This window comes from Carassius gibelio, chromosome B12 (assembly GCF_023724105.1).
Source record: "Carassius gibelio isolate Cgi1373 ecotype wild population from Czech Republic chromosome B12, carGib1.2-hapl.c, whole genome shotgun sequence".
Classification (NCBI taxonomy): domain Eukaryota; kingdom Metazoa; phylum Chordata; class Actinopteri; order Cypriniformes; family Cyprinidae; genus Carassius; species Carassius gibelio.
The window spans coordinates 4,101,346-4,115,945 of record NC_068407.1 but is presented as its reverse complement, the minus strand read 5'-3'; the positions used below and the strand labels follow the sequence as shown (position 1 = coordinate 4,115,945).

The 14,600-nt window shown below is 37.0% G+C and overlaps 1 protein-coding gene across 4 annotated transcripts in view; it reads left to right on the top strand.

Moving 5' to 3' along the window:
• The first annotated feature begins 327 nt into the window (after window positions 1-327).
• The window catches only part of LOC127969212 (protein tweety homolog 2-like), a 43,225-nt gene continuing 28,952 nt past the window's right edge, over window positions 328-14,600 (top strand). For 2 of the 4 annotated variants that reach the window (XM_052571029.1, XM_052571027.1), the window contains exon 1: window positions 329-785. In XM_052571029.1, the coding sequence (XP_052426989.1) occupies window positions 657-785 (129 nt within the window). In that variant the 5' untranslated portion in view covers window positions 329-656. Of the gene's footprint in view, window positions 786-14,600 lie in introns of all 4 variants that reach the window. The other 2 variants (XM_052571026.1, XM_052571028.1) reach the window with 2 other exon arrangements.

Here is a 14,600-nt window from a genome sequence, read left to right as displayed (position 1 = left end):
TTATTGCGGAACATTTTTATAAATCATAAGGGTCAGTGATCATGAAGGCACTGTTTATGTGAAATGTCCTTTATTTGTCATTATTAATTTTGTATCAGAGTTACCCGATAGATGGCAGCATTGCGTTATGTATTTTTAAATAACTTTCTAAATTCAGCATTTATCTAATTTTAAGAATATTTTATTCTGACAAAGAGTTTAACGCTAATATCCAAAAGCAATAATATATAGTGTTTCCAAACTTTGCTGAATCTCGTTATCAACACAATTAGGCCACCATAAAAAAAAAGAAACTGCCTCCATCCTCATCCTCCTATTCAAGCGCGACCCCGAGTCCCAATCGTGCGCTCAGTCAAGCTCGCTCCCGAGTTCCTCAGAGCGCAAAACACGCACAGGAATGGCTGCTGCACGAGACCGGGATTTAATGTAATAATTCAACATTTCCCGCTAATTATCGATTTGGGGGGAGTATTCAGAGATATTTTTATGTCTCCTTCAGCACTTTTGTTTGAGTACTCCGTCTCTCTGATGTCTAAATCCATGGCTTTTGTTTGAGAAGACAACGGAGAGGAACCGGGAAAGAAACACCCAAGTAACGTTAGTCCGACTGTCTCTATCTGGGAAAGTGATTTCTTCGTCTCGTGGACTGCTGAAGGATGTCGTCTGCAAGTGTTGATTATATCGCTCCTTGGTGGACTTACTGGCTTCATCAGTTTCCTCATGTGAATCTAAGGTTTCAGCCGTTGGATCACACGTTTAAACCGCAAGATGAAAACTACCAGCAGGTCAGAGCTCCTGTTTTTGCGGTCATACAAAGGTTCATGGTTCAAACACAGTCGTGATGGGCTTTATGTACTGCCACTGTCACTCCTGGTTTTAGGGGTTATTTTCTTTCTTTTTTTCTCTCTCTGGACTCCAGGTCGTAGTTCAAAAATATAGTCGATAACATGTTTCAGAAGTCCCCAGTGATAGTGTTTTCATTATGTTTGGCGTCTAGTGATCACTTAAAAAAACATTAATGCAATGTACATTTTATTCACACGTTAAGACACAGTCTAGTCACTATACTTTAATATGTTAATATATATATATATATATATATATATATATATATATATATATATATATATATAATATATATATATATATTACATAGTGTTTCAGTTTGAGTATAAAGTACTACACACACACTACGTACTACGTTATATACTGCACAACAGTATACTTTGTGTTTCAACAGAGCTTCAATAAGCTGTTTTGTTTTGATCAGATGAACATATAAAATAATCTAAAGGGAATTTAAGTGATTAATATTGGAATTACTTGGATTATTTTTGTATAATCATTTGTTGTCTCTGAAAGCCCAACCATAAAGACTGTAAAAGTGACTCTTCTCATAACATGAGACTAGTGTTATTTCAGTATCACGAGCTGCTGATGTAGTTTTTATTCATATTTATTAGTTTTTTTTCTTCTTGTGTTTTCAAATTTTGATTTTCAAGAATTTTGTTTACTTTTTGTAAATGTTACTAGTTTTTGTTTTTATTTATTTCAATTTAAGTTTCAATTTGATTACCACAAGTTAGACTGACAGAGCTTAAGTATTTTAATATTTAATTTAAGTTAACCTTTATTTTATTTCAGGTAGAACTTGTTTTAATAACCCTGCTTCAAACTCTGCTTTAACTGTCATAAAGGGAATCGTGTGCATGTTAACAGTTCAGATATGCTTTGTTCTCTGTATTTCCAGTCTTGCTTTTTGTGAGAGACTTCAATTCCCTTTAAATGGCATAGACTTTTAACACTAAGAAGCATTGTTATTGTCCTGTATTACAGTCCCTTTCTGAAAAGTGCATGTTTGCTTTCTGGATCAATATGATTAAAACCTCAGTATTAACTATCTGCTGGGTTTTAGAAGCTCTAATAGCTGGCATGTATTAAATAAATTGTTTCTTTGCAGTCATTGAAAATCACATCTCACAGCAGAGCCATATCTCCTTTTGAACCAGACTGAGTTGCTAAAACGCCTATGAACACCTATTGGCTTGATTCTGTGCTGCACCTGTCTTTGTGAGAGCGATGGGGTTTTTCCGCTGACCTGTATCAACATCATGTTTAAGGCAGATGGTGTAAATGAAGTCAGATCTAGACCAGATGCTGTGGTGTGAGATCAGGCGCTGTCTCAGAATCAACATTGGGGCGTTTTCACAGGGCCTGAGGGATCCTCCTTCATAACCCATTTTCCCCCTGTTTGTGAATCTAAATGCTCTGTTCTCGCTGATGCTGCGTTTTGAATCTTAATGTAGCTTTTCAGCAGAACAGGAAACTGGTGGGATATCTTTCCTTTGTGGGGTTTTAGGTTTGGTCTTGGAGATTGTGCATATGAAACTGGGAGATTGTTGTTGTGCTTTATATCTAATTGCTGACGTTTGTTATGAACGCCAGGCTGATAATGTGTGCTCTATAGAGATCCATTGTGTTCATTACAGCAGTTTAGCCGACACTTAATGTTCCAAAATTATTAGGAGAAAAAGATCAGTTTGGATCCATTTCTAGTTCTTAATTTCATCCTTTGGATGTTTCCTAGTCCCAATGAATTTACTAAATAACAGAGATTATTAAATTTGCTCAGTATGCCAAAAATATAATTAATTAATACAATATATCATCCAAAACCTATACGTTTAATACAGTGTAAAATCTTTTTTTATTATTATTATTTTATTTGACACTGTCCCAAGTGTGAATTCTTGTACTCTATGCTTAGATCTAGATTCCCCAGTGAGTAGGCCCAGATGGACTCTGCAGACTCTTTTTGTGCATCTTCTGTACTGATTTTGGGAGAAAATCTGTGGAATAAATTGAAACATGGTCCAATATTATAAAACACAGCTTTCTTTGTGGGATTTTGCGGATGCAGATCCCTTCTGGGCCTGTCAGTTTGGACAGCAAATCAGCAACTAAGTAGACGTCAGATCCAGAAAGGGGCCAAATTGGGCCAATCATCTAGTTATGCCTGGGTGGATATGTGTTTGTGAGTTAGATCGGTCAAAGGTCATCTGTCCATATGATTCACTTATTTCCTGTTGGGATGAATTGCTAACAGCTGTTTTTATTTTCTTCCCATTCCTGACATAGGATGCATCTGGTTGGTTCACACCATAAAAAGCTGTGTGTCCAGCAATTTATTTAAAGACAGCTGCAGATATTTACTTGCTGTTTTTGTGGTTAAAGTTATTGTGATGTACAAGTGATGTGCCAACATTTGAATAAAAACGAATTTGTTACATTTTCTTAAGTGCTAGGGTATTCCGTGTTGCTGATGGGTGTTTAATTTTTTGGTATTATTTTTTTTTACTGACCCATGTCAAAAGAGTTTACGTTATAGTCATTCGACCTCAGAAGACGTCTCCTCATTGAACCACTTGATTTGAGGTATTATTAATGTCTGTAAACTGTGCAAGATGAGTTAATTGCTTGTTTTATACTTAAGGGTCAAGTTCAAATCACTGAGCATAAGCAATACTAATGGTAATGGTTGCCTTAGCAAACACCACTGAAAATGATGAGAGAGAAGGGTATTTTCAGAGGCAGATAGCTTCACTGAATCATACTGAAATTCTGTGTCATCTGACTCATCTGACCCTCAGGAGGATACATGCTCTATTTAAAGGTGCTGTATGTAAGATTTTGACTCCACTAAAGCATAAAAATACCATAATATGTTTGCCAATATTTAAGAAACATGCTAAGTTAACGTAGATATTTATCTGAAAAACAATGCTACAGTCAGTTATTCTCCTTTGAAAATGTGCGTTCCGGGTCGGAATGTCAGTATTTGTTTTGTATATCGGCACCCCGGGTTGCCAGTCGGCGGAAAACAGTGTATAAAATTGTGTTCATTGTCAAGTGTGCCGTGTGTGGCAATTAAAAATGTATTGTTTGTGTCGTCAATCTGGAAACCTGCGTGTGCGTCAAGTCTGAGGAGGAGGGGCTGGGTGAAACTCAAAACACAAAAAAATGCCTTGCACTCTGTTTTTGTCTGCATATATGCAAATTCATTCAGTAGGAGCTTGTAGAGCTGGTGAGAGAGGTTTCACCGGTAACGGCTGTAATCAAATAAGCGCTGAGCCTGTGCTCACCAATGCTGCCCAGGCATTACAGGCAATATGAAATAAATATGACTAGGGGTGTGACGGTTCGTATATAACCGTGAGACCGGCGGTTATAGTTGAACACTGTCATTAGAACTCTATAACCGCCAAAACCGTGTCATTAAAATATTTTTTACAAACATTTTTTATCAAAAAATATTTTCATTTCTTAGATAGGATCATAAGATGCGCAATATATCGGAAGACATGGTTTTTACCACTTAATGAAGTTTTGTAACTCCTCAGATATGATAGTTACCGCTTCATTAAATTTTGCTTTGTAGAAAACCTTTCTTAGAAACGAATTTCGTTTTGAACAAATTTTATCTTAATTTTAATAAATGTTTCATCAACCAATTGCATGTATTTTAATAAATATCTCTGCCCCTTTACCGATCAGAGCGCGCGCTGACACGGAGTTAACCCGCTATCTCCAAGATCAACCAATTGACTCTACGGCATATCCACTACCATGGTGGCGAGACAATTTTTTTTATTTTTTATTTCCATTTCAAACTCCCATTTCCCATAATCTTTTGCTTAAGGCTAATAACCACCAGGTGTTCCCCATTACCACGCCCCTATATAAACGGTGTTTGGACTGTCTAATAGTGCCAAATCTTGTTTAGTTCTGTCTGGCATTTCCGAGCGGCTTCCTTGTGTTTGTTCCTTCCGTGTTTGACTTTGGGTTGTTTGTACTGACTGTGATTCTTTGCTGCCTGCTCTGACCTCTGCTTGTTTCTGTTTTCGAGTTTGGATATCCCTTGACATACCTGATAATAAACCACTGCATATGGATCCGAAAGTCTCTGACTCCATGTTACAGTACCGAAGTACCAGGTCTTTTGACAACATTAATTCCATGCAATTGCAATGTACTGCATGCAAAGAATGGGGGAAAAAATAGTTCTTTAGATTTCAAAGAGGATGCAGAAGCACCATTTAAAGTGCTTTTTTCATTCTGTTTGTGGTCTATAGTCTTCTATAGGCATACAAAAACTTTGTGATGAACAAGTCATTGACTGATATCTTATCCAGTAAGCTGCTAACTAGAGTCTGTTTCATTGAGTCAGCTGATTTATGAGCCAATCACTCTCACAGCTGAACTGATTTGTATGAGTCATTGAAAAGATTTATTAAGGAGAGCAAATTTTGGGTTTCTATTTTTCTTCTTCTTTTTTTTTCTTCTTATTTTATGATAGACATTGTACTTGTGTTGCGTTGAAGAAATTATATATATATATATACTGTCTCTTAGAAAAAAAAATGGAAATCAGCAAATATCAAATCACACTAACAAAAAATTGGAAATCGGAATCGGCCAAGAAAATTGCAGTCGGTGCATCTCTATTTATTACTTCAATATCAAATTGTCCCTTAGATTAAATGGATTATAGAGTAATGTGAAGTATGTAGAGACCATATTTTTCATTTTTCAATGTTACCAGTTTTAGCTTGTTCAGGGCATCACATTTGCACTTCTTCCTACAGTTCTGATGCTCGGCCAATATTTCTTGCCATGACTTTGGTGTCAAGCCTTTCTGCTTGCTGAAAGTCCTTATTTATTGTGTCCCTTAAGCTCTGTTTTATAACTTCAAACCTGAACCATGGCACTACATTTCAATTTTAGATGAAAGGTGAGAGAAAAAGCCCAGTCTTGATTTAGCAGCCGTCTCTTCCATAATTTTTCTGGCAGGTCTGGTTGTGTCAGCACCCTTTTAAGTATCCTCTTCAGCTGATTCTGGGTGGGTCAGGCTACTAGTATAAAACCCACAAAGATTTTCTTAGGGAGGAAAAAAAAATCCCCAAAAAGGATATGAAATCTGTTTGGTAAACCATTGACCTACTAAATCAGGCTGATCAGATATACCAGAGATCTACAGTTTGTTTTTGGGATGTTTAGGACAGAAATATTTAGACTGTTTGACATGGTCGTAAATTAAAAGCTCATTGGCCTTTTGCAAGTAAGCAGTTAAGCTCATGAGTCATGTTTTAACATCTTGTTCGTAATATCATAATGATGTCTCAGTGAATGGAATGGAAGTCTCAGTGAATAGTGTAGTTCTCATGTTCTTGCATGTTCTCCAGTCCCGCTCATAGTCAATGAACTGTTGCATCAGTCTCTTATTGAGATGCATGGCTTAAGCATTGTGTAATATTTAATTGTAAAGTTAAGTATTAAGTAATTAATTATACATGCATTGCATGGTATTTTTATTTTCGAAACAGGCTGGCTGTTTCATCAGTTTTGTGATTCATCACTTCATGTCATTTTTGAAGGAGCCTTACTTTCACATCACTTTGTGATGGCAAAGATGATTTTTCAGTAGCCGTTACTCCAGTCTTCAACATTACATGATATTCTGATTTTGTGCCCAAGAAACATTTCTTATACTATATTACTATATTATTTTTTCTTGGTGGATGTAACATTGATTGCTGCAGAGCCCTTATCATCTTTCTTGCTTCCTATATGTCTTTCTTTTTTGTTTCTTTATTCACCCAGAACCCATGACCTGCTCCTCTCTGAGTTAATGATGTCCCAGCTGTGAGGTTGGGGAGGTTCACTCGAGCGCACTGTGTTGGAAAAGCCCCCCGAGGTTGCCCCTGAACCCCTTACTCCCTTTCAAAAGCAATGTAGGAAAGACAAGGACAGAATCGAGTGAGGTTGACTGGTTCATTGAGGACATTCCTGTAAAACCCCAGTCATGCAGGCCCCACATGGCCCTGCCTCGATCCAACACTGGAATCTTCTCAAATATGCTGGTATATCTTTGCAGCATTTCATTTTCTAATACCTTGGGGATTACTTGGAGATTACATTAGCATATGTTTGAATAATTTTTTTTCATCAACATTTAATGGAAGTTATAACACATTATGGTATCTTTCCCTCAGGCATATTACTTAATTTCTGCATGGAAAATATGTTATTCTGTACCTCACAGAGCGTAAAACTGAAAAATGGTAGACTTCTGATGAGGAGGTTGATTGTGTCATTCTTCAGCGAGTGTAGATCTCTAACAGTTCCCAGCAGATGGGCGTCAGTGCGCTCCACACAGCTGTTCTCCACCTGCTGGACCATCACATAGCTGTTTGGCACAGAACTTCCACAGAAAACCCATTCATCACTAAGCTTAACGAAATATGGCTGAATCCCAGTTTGCATACTTCTGCCAAGTACAAAAGTTCATATTGCACTGGGGATGACATGCTATTGAGAGGTTTCATTCATATGGTATGAAATAACATCTTGAGGAACCGTCTCAAACTTTAGACACTGCTGGGATGTTTTACTGTGACAAATCTGAAAGGCCATCCAGACAGATCTTTTGCAGAGACATTAAATTTTTGTGAGTCGGAGATGTTCAGCTACATGAATGATGGTGACCGTCGGAGATCCAAGATGAGCTCCTTGGAAACTTGGCAACCTCTAGTGCTGTCAGTAGCCCCTTTTCAAACTGCAGTTCTGGCAAATACATGCAATACGTGTTTGCTTTCACACAGAAGGTGACTCGGCAATGTTCCTGCAATTTGCCGGTATGACGTGCAATATGAAAGGGGTTAGTGGGAGCTGGGCCTGAGATTTTTTTTTTTTCTTTTTTTTTTTTTCTAACTAACCATGACAAGTGATGAGACATTTTGGTTTCTATTTCTGTAGAATTTGGTATCCTTGCCCACGGTGTAATCTCATTGGTCTAAAATCTGTATGTTAAGCATCAGACATGTTCTGAATCTGATTGGAAGTGATGTTGTCACATCTCTCAGCATTTGTGCTTTCAGTGTAGACAGACAGTTTACAAGTCACTGTGAACTTGTCAGCGTCTGCCTGCTTAGGATGTAGGGTGACAGTTTATTACGCGTAACTTTGAGTTTGTGTGGTAGATTCATATTTTGTAATTGTTTACACTACATTATTCTAGGGCTGTGCGATATGGACAAAAAAAAAAACGATCACAATTTTTTTATCAATTTTGCGCTTTCGATTTTAATCACGATTTTGACACACACACAGGCATGCTTTACAGTCATAAATCCATTCAATATAAATTTGAAACATATTTCCAAAAGAAAACCAATTAGAGCTTTATCAAAAAGTTGTAACATGTCTCTCGAAAAGACTTAAGTCAAAATAATCACCAAGCAAAGATGTCAAACAAAATCTAGACATATGGCAGTGTGTCACATGATCCATCAGAGAAAGGGTTAGGGTTAGAAAATCAACTGACATTTCTTATTATTGTTGAATTCAATGTTGATACAGTAAATTACTAACTCGGGGAGGAAATAAAATGAGAGTGAAAATTGGACTGTTGGGTCACAGAATATTGTTTTTATTAAAGTTTTAATTTAATGCTCACTTGCATTAATGCACACTTTTTTAAAAAAAAATCCACTGGAAATAGTACACAGTCTGGACTTTTTCACACACTATTTTCAACATGCTATGACTTGAGACACACAATATGCTAATATTTCATGTTATATAGGACACATAGTGGGAAATTGTGGTTCATTATACTGTATACTTGGAATGATCTTTTACACTAGATACAGTATACTGGTTTAATAAGTCTCAGGGTTGTCCTAACATGTAGGGCTCCTCAGACAAGCAAACCACGTAAACTTTTAACAAGTATCATGTCAGAGCAGCTTAGTTTACATTCTTGCGTATATCTGCCTTCCTGGAATCTCAAGAAATTATAGACCGATTTCTCTAGAAACCTGACATGAGATGAGACATCTATTTCCGTCATGAGAAAATATTCTTTCTTGGCTTGTTTAAATGTCCCAAGCTCAAGTATTTGAGTCTTAGATTTTTTTGCCTCTGTATAGAATTAGAGATCTTCCCTCAGGCTGCAAACGGTACTTGATTCTGCCCTGTTCCTCGAAGCTTAAAGGCTTTGTCTGTGGTACCTCATTCACGTCCAGTTTTACAGCCCGCTTATTCATGAGGACGGTGTGATTGGCGCTTGAAAAGGGTGTTTTATCCAGGCCGGTGGCCAGCTATGCTCTGGTTGAGCTGTATGTCAATGACCCCCAGGGAAATTCGGCCTGTGAATGTAGTGGACACACTATGCAAACAAGCTGAATAACAACAGAGAGTAGTTTACTGAGTCACTGAACTGAAAGATTGTTGAAGGTATGTAAAGCGTTTTTACAGGAAAACAACTTCTTGTTCCTGATGACTGTCGTGGTTGATGACATGCCAAAATCATTTTGTAATCAGGTCCATGTATCCATTTACAAAAATAAAAAGAAGCCAATAACATTTTTAATTTGGCCTTTATAGCATTTAATAGACGATTTACACAAAAATATTAAGTAGCAGCACAACTGTTTTCTACACGATGAGAAACATAATAATAGAAACAAATCAGCATATTAGAATAATTTCTGAAGGATCACATATCACTGAAAACTGTAGTAATGATGCTAAAAATTCAGCTTAGCCATCACAGAAATGCATTAAATATTTAATTATACTTAAATAGTTATTTTAAATTGTTCTAATACTGCATAATATTGCAGTATTTTTTTTTTACCAAATACTGTAAGTGTAGCCTTTGTGCAAAAACATTAAAAACTTAACAATCACAAACTTTTGAACGCTGTTGTTTATAATATGAATATACATTAATTTAATAATGTAATACTTTTCAGTGCTATTAATTTCAGGTTCTATAAAGTGTTAACTTTGTAAAATCATTATTTGTATGGGCAGGGTATGGATACATTAAGGGTCAGCTGCTATACAGTCTTGTGAGACTAGATGCTGAATGTGCTTACATTATGACACTGTCATCATTCTGAATGGATAAGCAATCTTTCAACACTCATTTCCTTAAGGCTTCAATTAAACCTTATTATGTCGAAGAAGAGAGATGCTGAGCACTTCATTCCTGGAGAAAGACAGCAGTGTTTCTGACTGCGAGGCGGTGGGTGGCTGTGAGTGAGGATGTGCAGAAATTGTGTTCACATGGGCTGCGCTGTGTGTCCTTTGTTCTCTTTCATGGAGACTGCCGTGCCACTTTTTCCCCATAATCCTGTTTCAACCCTTTTTATCCCTCCCTTGTGCCTCTTTTCTTTCACACCATACTCTCCACCCTTCTTCCTAGCTCCACTTTTGTGTTTCCCCACCTCTTTACTGTCCTATCTTCTTTCCCCACCCGGCCTTGTCTCGCCTGTTTTTTTATAGACGTCTCTCTATATGCTTGGATAAGATGGATGGACTGCAGAAATTGAATTATACAAGTGATGGAAAACAAAAAAGCGGAAGAGACGGGGTGGTTGCTTTTTATCCACAGTGGAGCTGAAACAAACAACATTATGGAAGACCTGTCAGCAGCATTCCCCTTATATACATTCATAGTCTTTACAAGCAGAGAAAAACATGCCACCTTCTAAAGAACTCGACATGAAACAACAATCACAACCAATTTTGCATATAGAATGTAAAAACTAAATAAATAAATTGACAGTTGTAATTAAAACAGATTGGAGTATGTTTTACAAGAAAATACCATTATAGACTTACCTTCAGAATCTACCTTCAGAATCGAGATCTCATGACAGAACACAGACCGGCTAAATGATTGAGATCGCTAAACTCCAGCTTGTTTGTTTTTCAGATCATCTGCGTTGTCGCTTCCGCAATGAAGAGCAAGCGTTTGCGTGCGCATGCATGCCAGATTGCTTAAATTAAACAAAACACCAGGAAGAAAATGCATCTATGTAACAGCGAAACTCTGATTTACGGGATTTTAACTCATGAGTTTTCACGTAGTAGTGAAGAGCAGTCCGCAATAACATGTTCTACCTTTTGGACATTTGGTGTGCTATTTTGGGAAAGTATGCTTGAATTTGAAATTTTACATCGTCGTCAAAATTATTCCAATATTATTGCTAATATTAGATATATCACCCAGCCCTACTGGAAATTAAGAGTTATTCAGGGTTTTGATAGAAAACATTGACATAACTTGTGAATTGTTTGCTGTAAGGATGATTATCGAGAAAGTAAATGTTTTCTAAAACATTATGTGTTTTTTTTTTTTTTTTTTTTAGAAATTACCTTTCTGTGGTCAAGGAAGGAATATCAATTGTTTCCCTAACACTTCTGCATCTTTTAGTACACATTTTAGTCAAATTTGCATACGGTTCTGTCATTCAACCTTCACTGGGCGCTGTTTTTTTTTTTACATTTGCAAGCTTAGTAAGTGGTATTCATCATTTTTGTTACTTGAATGAATACAACCTTGAACATGAAAAGGAAAGTTATATATAATGTATATAATTTACTAGGGATCAGCTCTTGAATATTGGCTACAAATATCACAAACAGATGAAAGTGCCATGGAAATGCATTGGTGAAAAGGTGTGGGAACTCTGTGCTGTAGACATTTGTAAGCATTAGCGGTGGCTAATTGAAAAATAGATCTCTGTCTTGTTGTGACCCGTCTCTTTGAATGACAAGGGAATAGGTGGGTGGAAATAGCTTGGGGAAGAAAGGTAGGGGTGTGTAAATAATTCCTCTTTGCTTTAGTTCCATAGAGGTTAATGCAGCTGTTCCATTATTAAAGTGTCCCTGGTATTAATGCGCAACCTCTGTGTGTGCGTGTTATAATTTTTTGACTGTTATAATTACACACTCAGTTTTGCTGTGCCAGTGTGTATGTTTGTGACAGAGAGAACACCGGTAAGGCCAGATAAGGCTGCAACATGGGTGTTGTTTATATAGTTTTGGAATGTATTCTGAAGCGATTTATTATATTCATAATTATGGCTCTGAATATTTATTGCTTGCTTTATCTTCCTTCCCTGTCAGTTTCTCTCTTGCACACACAAGCAATATTTTTCTCTTCCCTTCCTATCCTTCTTGTTTACACCTCTCCATTTCTTTACCTGTAGATATTCTGTATGTGACAGGGGAGATGTGACATTATTTTGCTGTACTGTGTTAGATATATTGGCTTGGTTATTAGCAAAACTGCTATATGTTATTCAAACAAAGATAAAGTCAAGACCAGGAACAACTCCACTTGATTTTTGTTTTATTTTATCTAGTCTTACATAATACAAAACTGTTCTTTTGCAGTCATTCCAGAAATGATAATTTTGTTATGACTAATTTTATCTTTTGGTTTGCATCCATCTGACTAAAGAAAAAGCACACTGTTATATAAAAATACACATTTAAGTAACGTTTTTATTATATTAATATCTTATGCTCACCAAGGCTGCATTTATTTGGTTGAAATGGAGTAAAAACAGTAATATTGTGAAATATTACTGGTCAAATGTTGTCTTTTCCTTTTTTGTTAATGTGAAGCATGTTTAGGAAATTAATTATTTTTTAAACAAATCATGGTCACACCCCATTAATTTTTTTTTTGAATGGCCAATTCATCTAGATGAAGAAAAAAGAAAAAGAAAAAAACACTAATCACTTAATTCAAACTATAATATGAATTTGTGTGTATACAACTTTCTTAATGTTTGAACAATTACTATAGATATTATTTTTTGTATTTTGCTAATATGATATAGAATTTATCTTACACCAGCTGCCACTGATCTCTAGGCTTTTCTCTGTCAGATAGAACAAGTTTCTCATAGTTCACGAAGATCATGGGATTTAATCAGTGTAATTCCAGCCATTTACTCACACACAGCTTCATTAAAATAGTCTATGATAATTCCTCTTTTCACTTTGTCCCAGGACTTAACTACACGGGCAGCAAGTAGCTAGAGGTTGCCATGGTGATGCTTGTGCATGTGTGTGTGTGTGTCTGTGTGTGTGTGCGCGCACGTGTGTGTGTGTGCGTGCGCGTGTGTGTGTGCGCGCGTGTGTGCGTGTGTGTGAGTATTTTTTCTGTCTCTGTCCAAAAGCATTAAACATAATGGCAGTCTTCCTCCCCTTGTTTCCACAACAACTGCTCCCCTTGCTGATTAGCAAATCCCCCCCCCCCCCCCTCACACACACACACACACACACACACATATATATATATATATATATATATATATATATATATATATATATATATATATATATATATATATATATCCCTCAACAACACAACCTCTCAAATCGCCACTTCTTAGTTGGTAAACACTCGTTCCCTAATATGTCCCCCTCCCCTCCCATAAGACCCCTCTGTGGCAGTCTGCGTACCTCCTCCCCCCATTTCCTCATCACAGTACCTTCATCAACCCCTGTTTGCCCTTCACAAAGGCCTGATGGGAATTCTCCATCCTCAAAGGTGGAGGAGGGGCTTAGACACAGACTCATCTTTTCCAGACAATGTGACTCAAATGAGACACTGTTCACTGTAGGTTTCATCATGCATTTCACTTAAAGGGGTCATATGATGTCTTTTCCTCGCTGTCTTTCGCTTTCAAATAGCTTGTAAAAGCTGTGTGCACATTTTGCTTTCACTTTCAAATAGCTGCAATTCGGCATTAAGCAATTGTTCGTTTTTAATTTGTTTGAATTTTTCTTTTTCTCGCTTTTAAATAGCTTAAAAGTGCCATGAGCATTTTACATTTGTTCGTTTTTAATGACAATTAGGCTGACAATTAGCTGAATATAACTTACTTGTTTAATTAGTGACACTTGGCCTGCATTTAAAAAAAAAAAAAAAACTTTTATTCTAACACCTTTATTTTTATATGGCAACATAATATTGCCCTCTACAATATTTCTATCAATAAATATCTGACAGAGACCATTATATCACTGTGTGCATAGTTAGTAAGTATGCTGACATCATCCATAGCAGCGAGGTCAACCCAGCCCTTACTCTTAAGACTTCTGTCTGTTACTCAGTTAAAGTTGGTCTCCGCAGCTTTGTGAATAGATTGTAAGAGAACTCTTTTGTCTTCTGGTTCTTTGATACATAAATGCAGCCACTGGAATTGTGGGTAGAGGGGTTGATTCATTAGTCTTAGAGTTATGGGAGTGAAGCAGATGTCTTAGGATGCCCGAGCACCCACAGAATGAGAGAGAATGTTGGATGTAAATGAGAGAGACAGAGACAACACAGGAAACAGGGATGGTGATGCAGCAAATATGGACTCTGGGCTGCTTGCTATAGCTGTCCTACTTTCTCTTCAGAGCCAAGAGCAGGATGGGATACGACATGGTGTGTGTGTATGAGTGTGGCTTTGTTGAATAATTGTGCTGCCCCATCAGTTGTCATATTTATTCTCAGTCATTGCTTAAAGGCCGTTGATTCCTGTCTGGGTGAAGGTTTCCAGCACAGTTAATACCATTTTCAATGCCAAAAAATGGATATCATGCTCCCTTTACAACATTGTGTAGTAGGCAACCAAGCATTGGCAGAGTGTTGTCTTGTGCGCCCATTAAATACTCGGAGACTATAACAGTGTAATGCATTGTCTGTTGTCAATAAAAGGTTGTGACTTCATTCTTCATTAACT